The 23,215-nt window shown below is 44.0% G+C and overlaps 1 protein-coding gene across 8 annotated transcripts in view; it reads left to right on the top strand.

Moving 5' to 3' along the window:
- The window catches only part of DST (dystonin), a 414,275-nt gene that overhangs the window by 81,470 nt on the left and 309,590 nt on the right, over window positions 1-23,215 (top strand). For 3 of the 8 annotated variants that reach the window (XM_084889121.1, XM_084889116.1, XM_084889119.1), the window contains exon 4: window positions 5,509-5,716. In XM_084889121.1, coding sequence (XP_084745247.1) covers window positions 5,509-5,716 — 208 coding nt within the window. Of the gene's footprint in view, window positions 1-5,508; window positions 5,717-11,748; window positions 12,405-23,215 lie in introns of those variants that run through there. The other 5 variants (XM_084889123.1, XM_084889122.1, XM_084889124.1 and 2 more) reach the window with 2 other exon arrangements.

The raw sequence follows: 23,215 nt of genomic DNA, 5'->3' as shown, positions 1-23,215 counted from the left end.
AAGTGACATTAAAAAAAAGAAAAAGAAGAGAAAGAAAAAGGCCTTTTGTGTCTCCCTCACAACAACTTTTTATTTTGAAAATATTTAAATTTACAGAAAAGTTGAAAGAGTAAAACCATGTATATCTTTTGTTAACCTGTTGTCGCTTTTACTGATTTTTTCTGCTTTTATTGAAAAAATTAAAAATAAGTGCATATATTATGAATTTCTTTAGCCTGAATCTTCTAGGTTAAGAGCACTTTCCTAAATAATCACGATTCATGTTCAGGTTTTTTCAATTGTCCCTAACACATCTTTTTTGCTTAAACAAAACAAAACGAAACAGACCAGAATCCAGGCAAGGTTCATGGACTTGTTGTTATGCTTTTCTTTGTCTTTGTAAATTTAGAGTAGCCCCTGCTTTTTGGGTATGTATGTTGCATGACATCGACCTTTTTGAAGAGGGCAGGACAGTTCATTTGTAGAATGCCCCACAATCTGGATCTGCCCAGTTGTTTCCCCATGCGCTTTTTGTTTTTAAATTTCTTTTTTGGGAAAACTTTCAAAATATGCGTAAGGGGATATACGTAAATCATAGCATGCAGGTTTGTGGAAGTTAACTTGCCGGCCTCTGGGACTCTGAAAGTCTGCCTATTTTGCAAACCCTTACCTCTGCACTTGTTTCTGCGTTGCTTTTGGAGACTGCCTAGCGCAGAGGCAGTTTCCTGGCCCTTTCCTTCAGCTCTGGGTGCTGAGGCTGGGCGACTTCCAGTGCAGGCAGTCCCATTGTACTTATCGCAGATCTCCCACCCGGGTTTCAATTAGAGAAGTGATTGTTTAGTTCCCCTTCTAAAAGTGTTGTATTATGTAATTATCCTGGCTTAGGAGATTTGGGTTGTTTTTAAACCATGTGAATGAATTGGCTATTAAGAAAGTCCTTTCAAAGGTCATGGTGATCTAATTCAATTGTTAAAACTGCTTTAATAACTAGGCTGCAATAAGACACAAAACAGGTTTGTTTGTTTTTTGTTTCTCACAAAATAGCATTATCTATCTATCTATCTATCTATCATCTATCTATTTATTTTGGTTGTACAGATCCAACATACTATCAAATAAAGATGTAATATGCAAATTTACCATCACTCTAAGACACAAGATGGCCACCCCCATGTGGTCAAAGATGGCTGCCACCATGTGGACACAAGATGGACAACACATGATGGCTAGCAGGGGAAGGCAGTTGTGGGGTCCTAGGCCAGCAAGGGAAGGAAGTTAGAGGTGACTGGGCCTGCAGGGGAGGGTAGTTAGGGGTGACTGGGCCTGCAGAGGAGGACAGTTGAGGGGAACCAGGCCTGCAGGGGAAGGCAGTTAGGAGGAACGAGGCCAGCAGGGGAGGGACATTGGAGGGGACCAGACCTGCAGGGAAGGGCAGTTAAGGGTGACCAGGCCTGCAGGGGAGGACAGTTAGGGGCAATTGGGCCGGCAGGGGAGCAGTTAGGCATTGATCAGGCTGGCAAAGGAGTGGTTAGGGAGTGATCAGGTTGGTAGGCAGAAGCAGTTAGGGGCAATCAGGCAGGCAGGCAGGCAGGCAAGTGTTTGGGAGCCAGCAGTCCTGGATTGTGAGAGGGATGTCCGACTGCCCGTTTAGGCCCCACCTCACAGGGATCAGGCCTAAATGGGCAGCTAGACATCCTTTGAGGGGTCCCAGATTGGAGAGCATGCAGGCTGGGTTGAGGGACACCATCTCCCCCTCCCCCCGACGGTGCATAAATTTTGTACATCAGGCCTCTAGTGTAAGTCTATAATGGCTCACCCTCCTTTACTAAAAAATAAAAGACCAAATGTTAAAAATATTATAAGGTGTCAACTTTGTCTTTGCTATTTTAATTACCCTTTCCCCAACTTTGTCTTTGTTATCTTAGTTACCCTTTCCCCTCTTTTCCTGGACTCCAAAGCTCTTTCTTCTTTATCTTGTTCTCAACACACATGCCAAATGGCGATGACAGATGAGGGTGTAAATTGGGGTCTTAACCTGGGGTTAGTGGGTCAATGGATCCTTTAAATTTACATGCATAGTGGGTGTGTATTTATTTATGAACTTTGTTTTGGAGAGAGGTTTCCATAGATTTATCAGCTTTTTAGGAGGATCTTTGGGCCCAAAATGGTTAGGCAAAATGGTTAGGAGCACTGGCTTAAATAGTTATTTCTTTCTGGAGCCTTTGATCTTTCTCTGACCCCTGACACACTATTTTTGTATTTTATTTTTAGTAACCTTTTTTTTTTTTGTATTTGTTTTAGATTATACAATTAGAAGGAATAAAATCCATTTATATTATCAGTCATTACCCAGAAATAACCATTGTATATATATATATATATTGATACATAGTTATCTATCAACCTATTAATCTATCAGTCATCCCTGTTCACATCACACACAGATAAAAAAATAATAATTCTATATGAATTCTTTCCACTTTGCTAAATGTAGATCAATAACACTTTTGTTTAATTGCAGCAGAGTGGTCTGTTGTATGAATATGTTGTAATTTATTTAGCCCCTTATGGGTGGACACAGATATTTAGATTTTAACAGGAATCAAACCCTAGGCAACAAGAATAGAAGAAAAGACAGGGACTTGGGCCTTTTGCTGGTCACAAGCGCCCTCTTCCTTTGTCTTACCCTTCCAAGCCCCACATCAAAGGTTAGGCTCTGGACTTTGGGTCAGAGAACATGTTTGCTTTTTCCACAAGAAAAGAGAAGAAGAGAGGAATGTACTCTTGTACTCTTCCCTCTAAAACCCAAGATAGTGACAGGAATTGGCAAGTCATTTCAAATAAAGAGTATAATAGTTTTAGATGATCGATGGATTTCCAAGCAGCCTTCTTTAAGATATCACTTCTCAACTTTTAGTGTTCAAGTGAGCCTAATTTTATATAGTTTACCGAAAGAAAGCACTCCTAAAAATTACTGTGGAAAAAAACCGAATACTTATTGTTAAAACGCTTGCATCATATAACCTGGGAGAGACTTTACCACATATAAATATGTATGATTTCGTTCATTCTCTGTGTGTGTCTCTATTTCTCGGTGATATATTGCTGAAAGAGCTGTTGCTGATTGTCTTTTCTCTCTTATCTTTTTACCAAATGACACTACCAGATTAGAGGCTGCCCCAGTCAGCACCCTCGGGTCCAGGGCTAGTAACCGTTCCCATCTGGCTCCCTGTGATTAATGGTGCTTATGTCGTAGCGTGAATAACGGTTTGCTGTTCAATCAGCTGAGACTCTGGCCATTAAAAAAATTTACTCCACAAAAATCAATAACCCATGGTTTTCGGAAAGGGGCAGTTTTCTTGAACAGTTATTCTCTAAGCCTGCTTGTAAAGATAAACAATCACATTACCATACCTATTGAAAACAGTCCAGGCAACCAGAAGAAATATAAGCTCACAGATAAAGAATGACCTTCAGTAAGGACAGGTAGGAAGCCTTTTTAAGGAAGACAGAAGGCAGCCAGAGAAACCCAACACCCTGGTGAGAGTCTTGAAGAATGTCACCCGTTTTCACAGATCCAGCCAACAGCACCACCTCAGACAGCTCAAGATGAGTTTCCAGAAAAGTGTGGAAAATAAATTAGCTTGATGAGAGCATTCTGTGACCGACTTAATGCCACTCACAACTCTCCATGGACTTTAGCTACAATACAGAAAATCAATTTTATTTATTTATTTGCCTCGAGTGTGCCAATTACAGCATTGCCACTTAGGAAAAACACAAACTCTCAATAAGTAAATTTGCCAAGGTGATGCAATCTCAGGTGAAATAAAACGGAAGATTGCTTTTTCAAGAGAGAATATAGGTAAAGATAAATCTTAGATGCTTAATTTTGCGGGAAATGTTGCCTACTTTTAAAATGATGGTATTGCTGAAACTGGTTTGGCTCAGTAGATAGAGCGTCAGCCTGCGGACTGAAAGGTCCCAGGTTCAATTCTGGTCAGGGGCATGTACCTTGGTTGCGAGCACATCCCAGTAGGAGGTGTGCAAGAGGCAGCTGACTGATGGTTCGCTCTCATCGATGTTTCTAACTCTCTATCCCTCTCTCGTCCTCTCTGTTAAAAAAAAAATCAATAAAATATATTAAAAAAATTTTTAAAAAAAGATGGTATTGACCATGTGCAGCATCGTGTCTGAATAGGGCCAATGATCCTGATTCTCTTGTAGTTTACTTCACATGCCTTCGGTGAGCGCTTTGGGTTGTGGCTCACCCAGCCTGTTTTCGCTGTGGCTGACCTTGCCTTTGTGAGTAGCACCATGTTTTGGCTCACACTGGATTATGCCTCACCGATTCAGGTCCAATAACTTGCCATCTTAGGCATCTGTGGCTGCCAGGAGCATTTTAGGAATTCGAATTATACCCGTTTGGGCCTCTTCGCCAGGAGCTTCAGCAAAGTGAAATTCTACATGGGAACGTGAAGATTTCCCATCATAGTTTGCTTTATTTATCGAGTTCACAGCCCAGATGGCCAGCATCCTTGTTTTGATTGCAAGCTCTCTAAATAATCACCAACGTACATAACCCACAAAAGAAAGGAAGCGATGACACTGTGTGCCTCCTCTCCGCACAGAAGGCAGAGCCCCTTTACCCAGGGATGAGTCCCGCAGAGTGCTCCCGCTCCATGAAGAGAGGGAGAACCTTCGGCGGAGTGCTGCGGTAAAAGCATCATGTTTCCCCGGCCCCACCGTGTAATGACCGGGAGCCGGGAAGAGCTGTTTCCTGCCACCGCGCTGCCTCATTCCCATTTACGTGATCGGCAGCTGCTCCTCTGCTAGAAGTTTAAAGGATCCCAAGAACTCAGATGTTTGTTTATGGGAGCTGCCTCGGGCTTCTGCAAACAGGCTTTTGTGCTGCTCTCCCAGTCTTAAGAAAAGGCTCTTCTCAGAGCCCGCCCTTCCCCCGTCCCTGCTCTTGTCTGGTAACCTGCTTCCCTTCAGGGAAGAAAACCCAATCAAGGGCTCCAAACCGGCCAGAAAGGAGGCGCCAGCGGTGGGGCGACCTGAGACGGAAAGGAGTCAGGGGGACGCCACATCCTGCGTTTGTGCTTTTGTTTTTGAAACTTCGAGTTAGTTGCCCTTAATGAATTAACCAGCAGCCTAGTCATGGAAAATGTTTCTCCCGGCCTGCTGGGGGAGCCAGATACTGTAGCTTTGCACCAGGAAGGCTGTTGATTCGGGCTTCATTGTTGGGCCGGTCACTGGGGAGCTGGTGGCCAGACCGCAGGCCACACACACTCCTGTGCAAACCTTCCGTGTGCTGGGCCGGCCGGTATTGTCCGCGGCCGGAGCGGCGGCCGGCAGGAGATGGTGAGCCTCGGCGTTCGTGTCTTGTCTGTGTGTCTCCTTGGATGCAGGATGCCCGGCTCAGCGTGGGGGCAGCAGGGAGGGGGCTGCTGATCCGGGAGCGTGTGTGAGTGCTTTGTGGTTAATGCTTTTTTTTTTTTCTCTCCTCTGTGTCATCCTCCCCAGAGTTCCGGGAACGCGTCCTACCGCTGCTCGATGTCTTCCTCTGCGGATTTTTCCGATGAGGATGATTTCAGCCAGAAATCTGGCTCCGCATCTCCAGCTCCTGGGGACACGTTACCCTGGAATTTGCCTAAACATGAGAGATCGAAGAGGAAGATCCAAGGGGGCTCGGTGCTGGACCCCGCCGAGCGGGCCGTGCTTAGGATAGCAGGTAAGGAAGGGATGGAGCCCGGAGGAGAGTTGCAGAAATTCACCCATCAGCTCCAGGGAGGGTGGTGGGGTGGGGGTGGTGAGGGTGGGAGGGTGCTCAGTACATCAGCTGTGTATCTGGGAGCTGATGCACTGGGCACGGATTTGTGCTCGAGGTGGGGGGAGAAGGAGGTGACCACATTTACTTTATGCCCCGATTTATCGGTAGAGCGATTTGCCCTGCCTGCGGCTGGTGACTAAGCTGTTTGGCCCAGCCTTCTGGCTGGATGAATCGATAACCTTCGAAATGCAAGGAGCTGTTTACACACATCTGCGTTAAACTTTCCTGTTTACATGCAATAGCCACCGTGGCAGCCTCCGAGTATAGTAGGAGCTCCAGCAATCACCCGTGTGTTTGCTGGAAGCGGTGAGAGCCTTCATTTTCCTCTTTGCCCCGAGCACTGAGCGACGCTGATTTCACCGGGGTAGGGTCCTGGTGTTTGGTACCCAGGATGCAGAGGGCATTCGGGCAACTCAGATGCCATTTCTTTCTTTCTTTCTGTTAGTGTAGCATCCCTGTGAGCACCCCGTAGGAGCTCCGGAGGGTTTAGCCGTCACGCATTCCTGATTAATTAATACATGGGAGGTGCCAGTGTTTCTGTGCTGTTAACCGGTGTTCCCTTGCACTGGCCGTCAAAGTCCAAGCAGAAGTGATGGCTCATCTTACCTAGTTTGAAAGCTGAGAGCGCCTTGGAAATCCATCCTCCCATCTGCAGGGCCCGTGTGGTGTGTGTGTGTGTGTTCTGTGCAGGAAAGTTGCTTCCTGGGGTGGTTGCCCCTCCCTTCCTTCAATATATATTTTTTCCTCTCGGAAATGGTTATGAGGTATGTTCATGGGGCTCTCTTGCAAAGGCCAAAGGCTCCATGTTTCTCCAAATTGGCTTCCGCACCCAGCAGGTCAGCTCCCCTTTCCTCCCCATCTCCTACTCTCAGCTCTGGGCCCCCTCCCACCCAGTTTGCTTTGCTTCCTTCTATAATGCAAAGTTGGTATTTTATCCTCCTCTGAGCTGGGCTGTGAGGGGCTAGCAGGGCTGTGAGGGGCTAGCCAGGACCGAAGCCTCCCTGGCAACTGAGAGTCTCCCGAGAGGCCCCCCTTCTCTCCCCCCAGCGGGATTTTTTTCTGATTACAGGGAAAAACAAACAGCGCCCAGCCAGCCAGCCATTCTCTGTTCTGGGTTTCTGGGGCAACAGCCTGAGCTTCTTCTGGCTTCCCTTGTGAGGTGCTGGCTGGTCTCACCCAGGCTTTTGGAGTAGAGCAAGGGGAGGAGGAGGCGGGATGGAGGTCAGAGGGACTGTTTGAGAGCAGGGAGAGTGAGCAGGGGTGGTGGCTTGGGGAGTTGGGGCAGACCTGGCTCTCAGTGTCCGTCTGGAGTACCCAAAAGTGTTTAGTCACGGAGGCCTGACTTCTGGCCCTGTTGAGACACCCCCTGCCTGCCCTCCAGCGGGACTGAGGCACCGGGAGGGGCAGTGCTGGTGACAGATGTCTGGCTCAGCAGAAAGGGAAGACGGGAAAGGTGGATGGGAGCAAAGTTGTTGGGGCTTTGTGCAGAGCCTGGCTGTCGGAATGGGAGGCCTGTATTCCGTACGCTTTTATGGAAGGTAAAAGGTGGCTTCTGGCTCTCCAAATTGGCTTCTGCATCCAGCAGGTCAGTCCCCCTTTCCTCCCCATCTCCCACCACCTGGTGGTGGTGGCAGAGGTGGATATTTTGATTTAGGTAGCGAAGGAAGGGGATTTGAAAGAATAACAGAGCAGGTGTGTGTCTGGAGAATGAGAGTATGTAAACTGAGGGAGATGACCGGCAGAAAGCCAAGGGGAGCTGGTGGGAGTAACTTGAAATGTTCACGCAAAGTGCGGAAGAACTCGGGATGTCATGGACAAGCAGACGCTGATGCTGATGCTAGTAGACTGTAGACTCCCTGAGGGCAGGAGCCATGTCTGACTCTTTTTTTTGTTTGTAAAATGTTCATTGAGTGATTTGTGGGATAGCCACGAAGTCAGTGGTAGTTGCTGCACTCGAAGCCTCAAAGTGACATACTTTTAAGGCTATATTAATTGGCAACAGAATGCAACAGAATTAAACAACGAACAGAACAAGCAGCCCTAGTACGAAAGTGTACTACTTTGTTTAAAATAAATATTGGTAAAATGCTGTTTGCGCTGAAACTGGTTTGGCTAAGTGGATAGACCGTCGGCCTGAAAGGTCCCGGGTTCGATTCCGGTCAAGGGCATGTACCTTGGTTGTGGGCACATACCCTGTTGGAGGGGTGCAGGAGGCATCTGATTGATGTTTCTCTCTCATCGATGTTTCTAGCTCTCTATCCCTCTCCTTTCCTCTCTGTAAAAAATTAATAAGATATAAAAAAATGCAGTTTGCTACACAAGTCATCATCAATAATCATACATGGAACATAGACTTGGGGGCCAGTTCACAAATATCTGTGGCTAAAATATGAAATTCAGATGTATTATGTGTGAAATTTGCCACTGATCACCCAGTGTGAGGATCAGGGAACAGGCCTTCTGAGGGAATTTGGTCCTGAGGATAGTCTGCAAACATACTGTTATTATTTCCAGAGTGGGAAGAGATTAACCAATGTGCTTATATGTGTATATGCATAGCCCACGGACAGACAATAGTGCAGGGAAGGCCTGGGGAGGGGAAGGAAGTGGGGTGGAAAGGGTGAGTGTGCCAGGAGGCGACATCTCTAATACTTTCAATAATAAAGATGAAAAAAATAGATTTTTGATTAATAATTTTATTAGACATTTTCATTCTCTGCCTAAAGCTCACCTTATCTCTGAAATTCATCCCTAGTAAGTGATGGGGTGAGGCTCCGACATGTATGAGGATGTCCATAGTGTTCATTACTTAGTAGTAAAGGATTTAAAAGTTCAATATTTTTTTTTGTTTTTTAAGGGCATAACAATAGAATTGAATATGAAAATGTTTAGAGCCAAAAAAAAGACCAGATGATCTGTGGAATGCCTTCATGCACTCACATTTTATATATATTTATTGAGCCTCTGGAATAAAATGAAGAAAAACACACAGCTCCGCCTTTAAAGAAGTCATAGTCCAGTATGATAAATGGATGTGCTGGTAGTAAACATGGTGTGAGAGATGAGGTGTAATGGCTGTAAGGACCCGATAGTAAGAGAACGCAGAGGAGAGTCTAATTAACTTGGACAGGGAAGGGCAGGCATGGGGCTCCCTGGAAGGTTTCTGAGGGGGAGGCACCACTGGAGGCGAGATTTAAAGAGCCCGATGGAATGAGGGAGAGAGGGAAAGCCATTTCCGAGGGCTGGGAACTGCAGGGACAAAAGTAGGGAGGGTGTGTCGCTAAAGCACGGGGTTTGGGATAGCAGAAACTGGGAAGGTGCTTGCGTGCGATACTGAGGAGATTGGACTATTTATACTTAAGTGGTGGGGAACAGCTGAAAGGTTTTTAACCCGTGCAGTGACATCATATGGTTTACATTTCAGAGAGTCTTATTGGTGATGGTGTCATATGTCGGCGGACACTTTATATTTTTTAAAAGTGCTTTTGCATTTATTATATTTTCTTCATTTTAAAGTCGTAGAGTGTAATGTATGCCTCTCCTATCTCTTAGAGGGGTCCATGTGAGAATAAGCTAGAAGAATGTAAGGAAAAACCCATTGTATAATGCTTTTTACATAAAAAACAATACAGATATGCTGTTCTTAGCTACAGGATAGCTTAACTTGAATTTTTCAGTCTTCCAGTGCCTATGAAGGTACATGGTTTATCACTGACAATGTTACATTAAAATGCAGATTCCCCCCCCCCCCCCCTCCTTTTTGATCTCATGTGAGTTCTCTGAAGTTGGAGGATGGTAAGCTGAGTCAGGTAAACTCATCCGGCCAGGAAATGGTAGAGCTAGGATCTGGATTCAGGCAGGCTTGACTCCAGAGGCCCTGCTGTGCTTCTCCCGCTTCCCTCAGGAACACACTATTATCATCAGCGGTCTGTCTCAATATTGCCAATTCCAGGAATGCACGGGACAAAGGCTGTTTTTGCAGACAACCCTAAATGCTGCTTCTGTTCATTTTGACTGGCTCCTTAAGTGGACATTTAAAATCATTTAAGTGTGTGCTGATGATATTCATAAAACTGGGTTCCACTGAGCATCAGTCTCTGATGAAAAAACTCAGACTATGCCCTCAATGACCTTAATCACTGTGAGGGAGACAAGGCAGTTTTGAGAATCTACCTCTGTACATATGGAATGACTGTAAATGGTCTGTAGATGGAATGACTCTTAGGAATCTAATTGCTAACCCTCTCGTTTCCAGAAGGTGTGCCATATAATGCGTGTTTGTTACTTCAGGAACTAATGTTCACATAAACACCTATGTTTTCAAACACCTTGTGTTGGAAAGAAAACTCTAGTGATCCTAAAGGCTCAGTGGGACATGGGATCAAACTCAGATTATAAGCTAGTGTTCCGAATAGAAAAGAGAGATGTGGTCTTGCTTTGTTTGGAATAGGCCAATTGCTGAGGAGAATAAAATTTCCCAATGCAAACTTTTTTTTTTTTTTTTCAAGAGTACTCACCTACTTCTAAGAGTTAATGGAAGGAAAATGGTCCAAATTCACAACACTGAAAAAAGGAAAGAAAAAACAATTCATCAAGGACAAAGGGTTAGTACATATGAAAGGAAGACACAAGGAGACAAGATGTGGGCTAGAGGTGAAGTTGTCCTAAGTCAGATGGTGAAGCCTGGCTTGTGTGGCTCTGTGGTTGAGCATCCATCTGTGAACCCGGAGGTCACAGTTTGATTCCAGTCTCAGAGCACATGCCCAGGCTGCAGGCTCTACCCTTAGTCGGAGGCTTGCAGGAGGCAGCGGATCCGCGATGATCTCATCATTGATGTTTCTATCTCTCTCCCCCCTCTCCCTTCACATACCTCAGATGCTGAACAATGAGCTAGTTTATCCAATGATATAATAATAACTGACACTTATAAAGCTAATATTTAAATACGGCAACTTCAGGAGGTAGGCACTGTTATCCCCATGTTACTGATGAAGAGAGGCTCAGCGAGGGTAACCCGCCTGTATCAGAGTTATTCCGGAGCCAGGATCCCCTCCAGAGCAGCCTGACTACATGGATAATCTGAAATAGATCCACTTACTTACACGCCTGGGTACCAACTGGCTCCCCTTCAACTCACCCACGTTAGCGTCTGATACAAATGAATGGTTCCAATACTTTTACTCAAGTTCAGCGCTCACAGTACTGTGGGGAAGGTCTGCTGGTGGAGAGGAGGAGGGAGGGGACCAAGTAAGCCTTGGAGTGAGCTGTAAGCTGCTGGGCTGTGGCCGTCGGGGTGGCAGCTCCGCCAGCCGGCTCTGGGGGGCGGAAGGGAGGGGCCGCGGGGCGGGGCGGCCGGGCGCGCAGGCGCACACGCCGGCTGTCAGGCCCTGATGCGCGGGGCCACCTGCAGAGGCCGCCTGCTCTGCCCCGCACTGTGCCCCGGGCCTGGACCCCCGTGCCCTTCCTTCCCGCTCTGCGCTGCCCCGGAGTGACCCGAGTCCCTAACCCCGAGTCCTTCACGTGCCATAAGCAGGATTGCACACATGCATGTTCCCTCTCCCTCCTCCCCGCCACCCACCCCTTCCCACGGAGGAGGACGGTGGCCGGCTCCCCCGCACGCAGGGGGCTGCACCCAGCGCGGGCTGCGAGCTGCGGCTCCGCGGCTTCCCAGGCACCTGTTGTGGGTCCCAAATAGAAACCTCGCCCTTGGGGATCCGGGGCGGCCGGCCAGTGTCCGGGGGTGGGCGGGCTTGGCCGCGCGGTGCAGCCGGGAGAGGGGGGTCCGGGGCGCGCGGCTCAGCCTCGCAGGGAGGGGCCGCCGGCGCCGGGCCGGAGCCCAGCCAGCAGGGGTGCTGACCGCCGGGCTCGCCCCCCTCCCTCCCTCCCCACTCCGCCCTCCCTCCCTCCCTCCTTCCCTCCCTCTCTCCCGGGCGAGTGTCTGCGGCGCGGCGGCCAGGAAATGCCGCAGATGCGCCGCGCAGCATCCCGGGCGGAGGCAGCGCGCCTGTCCCCCCGCACGGCCGCCGCCGGCTCGGTGGGGCCCGGAGCGGGCGCCTAGCGCGGCCAGGGCGGCGGCCGCGGCAGCTCCGAGGGTCCCGGCGCCTCCGCCCCGGCCCGTCCCCACCCTCCCGTCCGTCCCCGCCGAGCTCCGGGCTCCTCGCCGCGCTGGTCGTGGCGTGGCGCTGTGGTCACCGCCCCGAGCTCGCCGCCGGGATTTGCTGCTGCCGCTGCCGCTGCTGCTGAAACCCCAGAGCGGCGCCGGATCCCGGGCGCGGGCGGCCCTGCAGCGCGGCCAGCCCGGGGCCTGGGCGTCTCCCCGGCCGCCCACCCCCTCGCCCCCGGCTCCGCGTCTCCGGCCTGATCGGCGCTCGCCCTCCCCGCTGCTGGCCGCTCCTTCCGCTTCTCCTCCCGTTCTTGCTGACTAAGACCCTTGTCCTGTCCCGGCGCCTCGGGGGCGAGGAGGGGAGCCGGCCGGTCATCGCTCCCATCAACTTGGGCATGGCGGGGTACCTCTCCCCGGCCGCTTACCTGTACGTGGAGGAGCAGGAGTACCTCCAGGCCTACGAGGATGTCCTGGAGAGGTACAAAGGTATGTGGTTCTCCCCCCCCCCCCCCCCCCCCAGGTGGGGCTGCAGGGCTGGACACGGACCAGACCAGCGGGGTAAAACCGTTACCTTGGCTTAACCAGAGCCGCCGCTGTGTGGGCACAAGGAAACAGGTGTCTGGACCCAATCTGGGGAATGAGCCCTTGGGTCCTTTTGGGTGCGATTCGGTGCCCCCCATGCTGGGAGGGTGGTGGGGTGGGCTACGGGTCCGGAGACACCCTTGGGGGGGGGTGGAGTGTGTGGGGGGGAGGGGTTTGGTTTCCAAGAAGCACATTGCGTGTTTTTTTTTTCTTTCTTTCTTTTTCTTTTCTCCCTTGTAAAGGCTCTTAGCACTAGGCATAATCATAATTCTCCCTGGGAGGGTGGATCCCGATTAATTCTCCATGGGATGACCAAGGCATTGCTGCCCTCGCTTGGCACAGGGTATTGGTTATCCTATTGAAAAGGTTCTGGGATTCTTAAATGGGCTATTTCGCCGCCGAGAGCATTACCAAGTCTTTTTTTCCCCCAAAAATGACCGTATTTGACAAAAGTTTATGGATTGAGACTATATATCTATCCATATGGATCATAAACATTATTTGACTGTGTGATGCGGTAAGACTTTAGTCAGTGAGACTTGTAAATTTAAATGTAAAGGAGTGTATTTTGAGATGTTATTCTGTCTTATCCTTTGTGTTTGGAAAGTCTATGTCAAACTGGTAAATACTGATATTTCTAGTATTAAGTTTACATTGACTTTATGGCGAAATATAGCATTAGACAAAGTGCACCTTCGCATCTTAAAGGGCCTTTTTGTCTCAGGAAGTTATTTTACAGTGTGTACAGAGGATCTCTTACGGTGGCTCCTAAAACTCTCTACACCCAGAGGTGGATCACAGAGTCTTCATGTGTAATAGTGAATAATAGTAGCCTGTTTCAAAGATTGGGTTCAAATGATTTTGCATTTTGAATCTTTGCTTTGGTTTAAGATACCCAGTTTCTATAAATTGAATGGGGGCTTTACGGTTAAAACGCACATATTCATAGTTTTCTATTAGTTGGATGTAGAAATATAAAATCCTGAATTTAGTATCTAAATTCCAGATCTCCAAAAAGCTCAAAACTCACCCACAAATGTGTTTTTATCTCTTTCTAGAGCATGTTTTATTACTTACATGCTTTTAATCCATGTAGAATTTTGTAAACAGTACAGTCAGAACTCCTTTGTGCCAACACCCTTTTGTGTATGTATAATGCTGCCACTGAGCAAGTGCAGCGGTGGTTTAGGCCAGTGGTCGGCAAACTCATTAGTCAACAGAGCCAAATATCAACAATACAACGATTGAAATGTCTTCTGAGAACCAAATTTTTTAAACTTAAACTTCTTCTAATGCCACTTCTTCAAAATAGAGTTGCCCAGGCCGTGGTATTTTGTGGAAGAGCCACACTCAAGGGGCCGAAGAGTCGCATGTGGCTCGCGAGCCGTGATTTGCTGACCACTGGTAGGCTAAAGCACGTTTGTAGAATTTGTGCATGTACATATGTGCACATGTAATACGCTCATGGCTATATCTGTCCATGTAAAAATAAAATTCTTAACCGGCTATCTCCAGAACTTTACAAATGATAAATATCAATATAGACACTACCGTATTTTCCAGCGTATAAGACGACTTTTGAAACGAAAAAAAGTCAACCGAAAATCTGGGGCAAAAGACCAAAATTGCACAAAAATTACCTGCAGATCTTGACGGCAAAGTGAGTCTTTTCTTTGAAGTGGGGGGTAGTCTTATACAGCGAATATAGGCCTAAACCTATGCTATGTTTCAACTGTAAAATTAGGGGGTCGTCTTATACGCCGGAAAATATGTATATTTATTGAAGATATACACTTGTGCTCTTTAAAGTCAGAAAAACAAAGTCTGAAAGTCCTAAAGGGTATACATTTTTTACTTTTTAAAAATATTTTATTGATTTTCCACAGAGAGGAAGGGAGAGGGATAGAGAACTAGAAACGTCGATGAGAGAGAAACATTGACCAGCTGCCTCTTGCACACCTCCTACCAGGGATGCGCCCGCAACGAAGGTATATGCCCTTGACTGGAATCAAACCTGGAACCTTTCAGTCCGCAGGCTAATGCTCTATCCACTGAGCCAAACTGGTTCGGCCATTTTTTACTTTTGAAAGAAATTATAGTTGGATGAGTTTTTTTGTCCCATCAAGTTTTACATCAGTGACACATTGGTGATTTCAGGTAACTTTGAAAAGGAATGTAACTCAAGTGCTGATTTGACTTGTCCAGAGGAAGCAGACATTACTTAAAAGCTTTTCTTCATTTGTTTTTTAGAAGTAAAAGGAAATGAAAGATGTATAGGCCATTACAGTTCTCACTACACTGCATTTTAATTTTACCCTAATGATCAGTATTGCACATAATCAGGTCCTTTTCCAAACATATACTGCAAAATTTTGCTGAAAAAAGTGACAGTGCTTACTTTCATCTTCTTTGTGGCTTTCAAATCAATTTGTATTCGGCTTTACAGATGTTCTATATTTCATTTATGTTGGAAAAGAAAGTAAGAGTACTGGCCAGTGTATTACATGAAAAACTGGAGACCTGGAAAACTCATTGTTTCCTGATGTTTTGAAGCCGGTTATGATTTCCCATCAGTATCCAATACGATGACTTCACTACAAGGCTTATTATCCTGATGACTTGCTATGGGGGCTGATCTAATCAGAAAAGAATGGCAGGCTTTGAACAGGGAGTGTCAGTTCACTAAACTTTCAAAGTACAGTTGCTCATTTTCTGAAATCATGCATATAGTTCAAAACATGTTACATTCCCACTTGAACTTAAGAGGGGTTATTTTGATTTTTGTTTCTGGCAAAGTTTCTCGGTTACAGAATGAGTTTGCATTGAGCTAGAATTTTATCAGGTTGCCTTGTTATCATATGCCCAGCTGTTGAATAGTGCTAAGTGGTAGGGCCAGCTGGAACCAATTCAAAATCTGTCTGTAGTCAGAAACGTAGAATTATAATAATCTATAGTGTTAGCATTTAGGAGTATTAGATTCAGATTGAGAGTTTTGTTAGACTTAGTCCTCAGACGGCCTTGGAAGGACTTCAAACCCAGCTCTCTGTAGAAAAACAAGAATAGGGGCAAGTGAGGCCTAAGTATTTATGGTGTGGCCTATTCTGGTATCTTGCTTTGGTCCTTGACTTCTGAGTGAAAATAGGCAACTGTTCGCCGAATTAGAATAACACAGAAAGAGCTATTTGCTACAGAGAGGCATAGTGTTCTGATTCATATTCTAATCCTTTAACTTATAAGTTCACAACTAGAATGTTCAGGGATCTGATTAAAAAAAATCACATTGCTGATACCACAGTCAGGGTGAATAAAAGCATTTATTTATGAATAACACCTTTAAAATTATTATTTATGCTAGAAATATCCATATTAATAGCTTTCTTTCATATCTGTAGTAAATTACCCAGTCTGTTTGTCATAAAATAAATTTTTTTTTGGTAAGTTAGCATGAAAGAGACAATGTTTTTCTTGTCAGTGTAAGGAAACTAACTTACATGCTGCTATTATAATGAACTATTATATATTGTTATTAAAATCAATTAGCTGTCACTTTAATCTGTGGGATTCTGTGCTTTGAGTCTGCCATTAGAAGATTTTTATATTCTCACCACATTGTTACTTTTAAAAATATATGTGAAGATGAGATCATTAATGTGAACCCAATAAATTTTATCCAATATATTTTAGACTTATTTAAAAAGCTAAATGACGTTGGTCCAGAACAATGGATATTTTCCTCTTGACCTGGAAATTAGTTGTCCTGAGACAATTGTAAAAAGTGTTTCATTATTATTCTCTATGAAAGCCGGATGGCAGATCTGTTACTTGTCTATACTATCACTAAAAAACCCACTTCGATTATTTAGAAAAAAATCAAAATTTTCTGTTTTTCACAAAACTTTTGAGGAATTCTTTTAGTCCCTTCTGCCAATAGGGCAATCTAATTCTGCGTATGTTCATGGTGTCAACAGGAATTGAGACCCACTCCAGCTGTAGTTTTCATTTTCAATTCAGTTTCATGGCCTAGACTCTAGGCCATAAATCATTACTATGATTCCTACTTCCCCATGATATCCACTGTTTTAGGATAAGATTGTTACAATTTTTGAAAATAATAGTGTCATATTATTGATATTTGTGCTTCAAACACCAAGATCTTGATCTTTTAAGAAAACTGTATAAAAGTTTATAGTGCTCTTGATTCAAATTCCCTAGGCCAGTGGTCGGCAGACTCATTAGTCAACAGAGCCAAATATCAATAGTACAACGATTGAAATTTCTTTTGAGAGCCAAATTTTTTAAACTTAAACTTCTTCTAACGCCATTTCTTCAAAATAGACTCGCCCAGGCTGTGGTATTTTGTGGAAGAGCCACATTCAAGGGGCCAAAGAGCTGCATGTGACTCGCGAGCCACAGTTTGCCTACCGTGGGCCTAGAGATATGTGACCGGCAAAAAGCCTGTCTTTTTACAGGGCAAACCAATTCTAGTGCCAGTGGCATTGAAAGTTGAAGTACAGTAATCCTCTCATATCTACCGGGGATACATTCCAAGAACCCCGTGGATACCCAAAGCCATGGGTAGTATTGAACCCTGTACACTAAGTTTTTTTTTTTTTTTTTAACATCCATAGTAGACTTTATGGTTTCTCTTTGGCACGCCAAATACATTGCATCATTACTCTTGTGCTTTGGGCTACAGTTGATCTGATAATCAAGGTGGCTGCTAGGTGACTAACAGGCTGGCCGTATTTACAGAGAGGAAAAACGAGGATTCACATCCTGTGCAGGATAGAGCGCGACAGGAGAGATTTCATTCCACTACTTAGAAGGGCGAAAACCGCCGAGACCAGTTTGACTCAATGGATAGAGCGTCGGCTTGGGGACTGAAGGGTCCTGGGTTCGATTCTGGTCAAGGGCATGTACCTGGGTTGTGGGCACATCCCCAGTAGGGGGTGTGCAAGAGGCAGCTGATCGATGTTTCTAACTCTCTATCTCTCTCCCTTCCTCTCTGTACAAAATCAATAAAATATATTAAAAAAAAAAAGGGCGAAAACTTGTGAATTGTTCATATTTTTGGACTGTGGTTGACCTCAGGTAACTGAAACAATGGGAAGTAAAACCATGGATATTGGGGAAGTAATATATAAAGGTCTCCAGGAATTACCCGCCCCCCTTCCCAATCAGATATACAGTTTAGCTCAGAGGTTTTCCGTTGGTTTCCAGGATTCATCAAAAACTTGATTTCCAATTTCATCTGCTCATGCTCTGCTCATGGCTTAGTGGCCAGTTGTGTAATATGTGAACTTTAACTGTGTTGCGTTATGACCGTGTTATAGTGTAGCTGCTTGAAGCGGTATTAGTCTGGGCTTTTTCTTTTCTTTAAAAAATGCAATAGGCTTCATTTGGTGATAAGTGTTACTGAAGATTTTGTTTGGCTGTAAGGGAAAAACAGATGATGATGCTTAACCAACTGGATGTTTGCTTTTTCTCAGGTTCTGAAAGGCCCAGGGTGGCAGGCCAGGGCTGGGGGGTTTCTCTGTTTGCCAGGAGGACCCAGACTCCTGTATTTCTGCTTAGTCACTTGTCGTGCAGCATGTGGGGGGCTCTGTCATCACCAGAAGGCTGCTTCCTGCCCAGCCCTTTTGTCTTCATTCCCGATGCAAGGACAACAGTTGGTTCAGCCTCTTTTTTAAGGACCTTTTTGAGAAGCCCATTGAGCAACTTTCACTTGTATTTCTGTGGCCCAACTGTTCTAGGGGCCACTGCTCTCTGCAAGGCAGACTGGAAAATAGAGAGTTTTAGATTGGCCCCACGTAAAGCCCTAAACACAATTGGAGTTCTGTTAGAAAGAATAAGGAAAGAATGGGTATTGGGTCTGGCACACTCAGGGTAAAGTGTCTATCCTGAAATTGGAAACTTAAAGTTTGGACACATCACCATCCATAAAAACGTATTTGACCTCGCAGACATTGGAGAGACCATCTGAGGGCTCCCTTGAAGTCTCTGAGGAGTTTCAAAGTGACACAGTTGAATGTTTTATAATGTTATTACAACACGGATTTGAAAAGTAATTTCTACCAAATAATCAGGATTTAAATGGGCCAAAGAACTTGTTTATTGCTTCACATTATAAGACACATATATCCAGTTCAGGAGTGTAACCGATTATTAGGTATTGTTAGTGAATTTAACTCTGAACCCCAAATACCACACTGATGCTCCTGTAGTTTCTTTTGTTCTGACTTAGCCTTATACCGTTATCTCAACTTTTATTTAGTCAGGGCCTTTTTAAAAAGCTTTATGCTACTTACAGCTTTTTTTTGGAGCAATTTGGAGAAGGTTTTCTGTCTCAATGATGAGTTTCGGTCATAAACAACATGTAAGGAGCAGTGGTGAGAACGCTCTCTTGTCTAACTGCTGTTTTGCAGTCAGGCAAAGAAATGCTTGTTCCTGCCTTTGGGCCATGTGTGCTCAGGGGTCTGGAGAATTTGACCAAATCATCTCCATGAAATTGCAGATTGTAAAAACCCCTGAAGCTGTAAAGGTGACAAAAAGATGAAATATCTAGGCACAATCATATATTCCTTTCTGTTTTCATTCCACAACTGAATATAAAAATGTATAAATGCAGTCAAGATGACCTGACCCTATAAGCCTAATGAAGGAGTTGAGTGAGAAGATCTGTAGTTGAGAATCTTTAGTATTTAATATCAATTAAAAAGAAAGTCTTAGTTACATGGAATTCCTTTCTATAATGGCTGTTGAAAACTTCTGGGTCCATTTCTCAGCTCTTAATTCAGGGATCACATTCTACCAACTTCCAAAGAGAAATTCTAGGTTTTTATTTATTTATGTTTGGCCTACCCGTTAATGCAAATTTTTTATGTGCTGTTATTTCCCACCCTACTTTCATCTCTCTCAGAAGAAGCAGCAAATAATTCTGCCTGGGTTGGGTGTTGGGGAAAGCTTTGTACTCAGGGGCAAATGAGATGTTACCCCGTAGGGAAGGTGAAGGTACCATTGAGGAAAACCAAGAGGAGAGACTGGCATGATTTCTTCATTTCATCAGCATAACCGCAGCGTCTATTTGTCTACCTGGCTAAAGTGCATGGCAGGTTTTAAAAATGGGAGTGGATAGAAGTTATTGGAAGATGCAAAAGGGTTAGGTTGGGTCAGATTGGAAAGGGTCCGAATGCAACATGCAAGACCAAGTTTGGGGTTTATTCTGTAGGTAGGGAGGGGAAGCTTGATGTTTAGCAGAATATTGCTAATGAGATAGGTTTTAGAGAGATGACTTAGTAACACTGTGGAGGATTGAACAGAAGGGAGGATGCAGGAAGCAGGGAGACAGGTCTATAAAATTCTGGAGCTTGGGATGGAAGGCTAGATTTAAAAGAAATTTCAGAAATTGACAGCACAGTTGACTGGTTGGTTCTATCATGTGTGGACAGGAGGGATGCAGCAACCTCTGTGTTGAAGTTATATTTGAAGAAGCTTGGGTAAATTTCTTTTTAATTTGTAAAACAAAGTTCATTAGAAAGAATGTTTTTGAAACATTTGGAATAGTAGTCATTATTAGACCTTCTTTGGTAGTGAAATCAAGTGAATGCTGTGTTTCTTGACCTTGGAAACACAGCAAATTGTGTGACCTACAAAAGTGGAATGCTTTATTGAATACGAGACTCCATAAGTAATACCTTATAAGTATTTAAAAAAAATTATTTATTGACTTCTTAGAGAGAGAGGGGAAAGAGGAAAAGAGAGAGAAACATCAATTGTTCCATTTATTTATGCATTCATTGGTTGGTCTTTGTATGTGTCCTGACTAGGGATCAAACCCACAACCTGGGAATTTTGGGATGATGCTCTAATCACCTGAGCTACCCGGCCAGGGTTTACCTTATCAGTCTTCTTGCTGGGGATCCTCTGAGGATGATTTGTAGTGTATTATAGCAGTGAATCTGTTTTCTATAACCAAATAAAATCATTCAAATCCTTTTTAGACATAACTATACAGCATAAAAAAAACAACTCTTAATAATATATTTCAACAATTTTTTATTTGGTTTTATTTGAGAATTCTCTTAAATTTTTTCCCCCCACATTAACTTTAGCAGTTTTGTAGTTAGTTTGGTTAAGTATATTAGAAGTTCAGTGGTTATATGATCATTTAATGTAAGTTCTAATCAATCCTTAAGTTTATCTGTTAAGCCCTTAATTTTTAACTTAAAATAGTAAAAATTATATCTACCATTTATATGCCTACCTGCTTATATACCAAGCATAGTGCTGAGTATTACAAATTAATGATATATATTTATACCTCTTATTTTTATACCTCTTTATCTTGGCTACAATTACTGCCATTGAACAATATGAAAATTGAGGCTTGGAGAAATTAGTTTTCCTTAAATAGTATAGCTATAAGTGGTAGCAATGGCATTTGAACATCAAGTGCATATTTTACATAAACTATATATTTTGGGTTCATTGCATTGACTGGGAATGTGGCAGAAATCGTTTTTATGAGAATTTTTTTTACTAGAATTATAATTTTGTTTACTAGAACTTTCTGAGATGTATTAAATGGATGCATAAAATAAAAATTAATAGTTTCAACATTCATAGAGATTTATATCAGTTCAGATATCCAGATGCTGGGAACTTGAACTGTTGTATCTTAGTTGGATTATAAATTCTAATAAGCTATCCATGAAAGGAAAGTAAAATTTTAACCTCCAGTGTGTATAGAGGTTGGGGAGATCTTGAAAAGGGATTAAGTTTCCTAAATGTCACCAGTGAATGTGGCTGCTTTGATACATGCCTGAAATGTTTCCTGGAAAGAATCGGCAAAGGGAGTTGACAAAGTCCTGATTTTTCTCTGTTGGGTGGAAATATTTCCCAGTGACTCCTTGTATTAAAGACATTATACAATGATACGATTGTTCGAGTGAATTAAAAAATGCCTCTAATTCAGTGTTCCAGTTCTCCATGCCGGCCATGCCAGTGTGAGAATTTGTATTCTTGATTTTGGGGAGGAAGTAATATTACTTGGTGCCTATTGCATCCTACCTTTATTACGCCAGTGGGTTAGAGGTGGCAGGTGGCCTCACTATCGCCCTCACTGAGTTAATAAGGATAAAATAGTGCACATGAAGTATATTGAAAAGTAGGGATTATATAGACCACATGTGTCAAACACACGGCCCGCGGGCCAAATCCAGCCCGCCAGGCCTTGCAATGTGGCCCGCACCGCGCTGTCATCACTGTACTCCGCTGTCAGTTTATGACATTGTCAGTTTATGACTGTTCAGTAAACCATTCGGCCCGCGATTTAGGCTGGATTTTAGATTTTGGCCCCTTCTCTGATTGAGTTCGACACCCCTAATATAGACAGTTGATGAATGAGGTAGACCTAAGAATTCAAATCCTCTGGCCCCTCCTAGGCCAGTAACCTTTCTTTCTTTTCTTTTCTTTTTTAATTACTACTTTTTAGAGCAATTATAGGTTTATAGAAAGTTTAGGCAGAAAGTACAGAGTTCCTATATACACTCCCCCCCCCCCCCATATTTTCCCATTTTGATGTCTTACATTGGAGTGGTGTGTTTGTTATGATTGATAAACAAAATATTGATAGATTATTACTAAGACCCATAGTTTGCATCAGGGTTCACTGTGTGTGCAGTTCAAGATTTGGTAAATGCATGTCATGTGTCTATTATCAGTATGTAGCCTTTTCAGATCGGCTTTTTTTCACTTAGTAATAAGCATTGAAGGTTCGTCCATGTTTTTTCATTTCTTCTTGTTGTTGAATATTTCATTGTTTCGATGTACCACAGTTTTTTTATACACACATTCACCTATTGAAGGACATCTTGATGCTTTCGATTTTTGTCAGCTATGAATAAAGCTGCTACACACATTTGTGTGCAGGTTTTTGTGTGGACATAAGTTTCCAACTCATTTGGATAAATATGTAGGAGTATGACTGCTGGGTTATATGGAGAGTTGTGATTATCTTGTAATAAACTGCTGAACTGTCTTTCAAAATGGCTGTACCATTTTTTAATTTCCACTAGCAATGAATGAGAGTTTCTGTCCCCTCTCCACCTCCCCACCCTCATCCTCACCAGCATTTGGGTTTGTCCATGTTTTGGATTTTAGCCATTCTGATAGGTGTGTAGTAGTACTGAATTATTTCGCAAATTTCTAATATATAATGTCTTTTCATATGCTTATTTGCCCAATCTGTATATCTCCTTTAGATGTCCAGATCTTTTGCTCACTTTTTAAAAATATATTTTTTAATTGATTTTAGAAAGAGATGAAGGGAGAGGGAGAGAGAAAAAGAGAAACATCAATGTGTGAGAGAGAAACATCAATCACTCCCTCCTGCATGCCCCTTAATGGGGATCAAGCCAGCAACCTGGGCATGTGCCCTGACCTGGAATCAAATCAGTGACCTTTCCACGCATGGGGCGAGGCTCAACCAACTGAATCACATAGCCAGGGCTTTTGCCCACTTTTTAATTGGGCTTTTTTTATTTTTTATTTGTTGAGTTTAAGATTCTTCATGTATTTTATATATATTTTATATATCTTAATCAGATATGCATTTTGCAAATGTTAGTAACCTTTTATACCATTACCTCCTTTCGACACGTTTAAACCATTGCATATTATAGATATTATTTAAATAAACGAGGCCCTGATTATTT

Source organism: Pipistrellus hanaki (genome assembly GCF_964339955.1).
Source record: "Pipistrellus hanaki genome assembly, chromosome: 7".
NCBI lineage: Eukaryota > Metazoa > Chordata > Mammalia > Chiroptera > Vespertilionidae > Pipistrellus > Pipistrellus hanaki.
The sequence above is the reverse complement of the archived record's forward strand: the minus strand, read 5'-3'. Positions and strand labels throughout refer to the sequence as shown.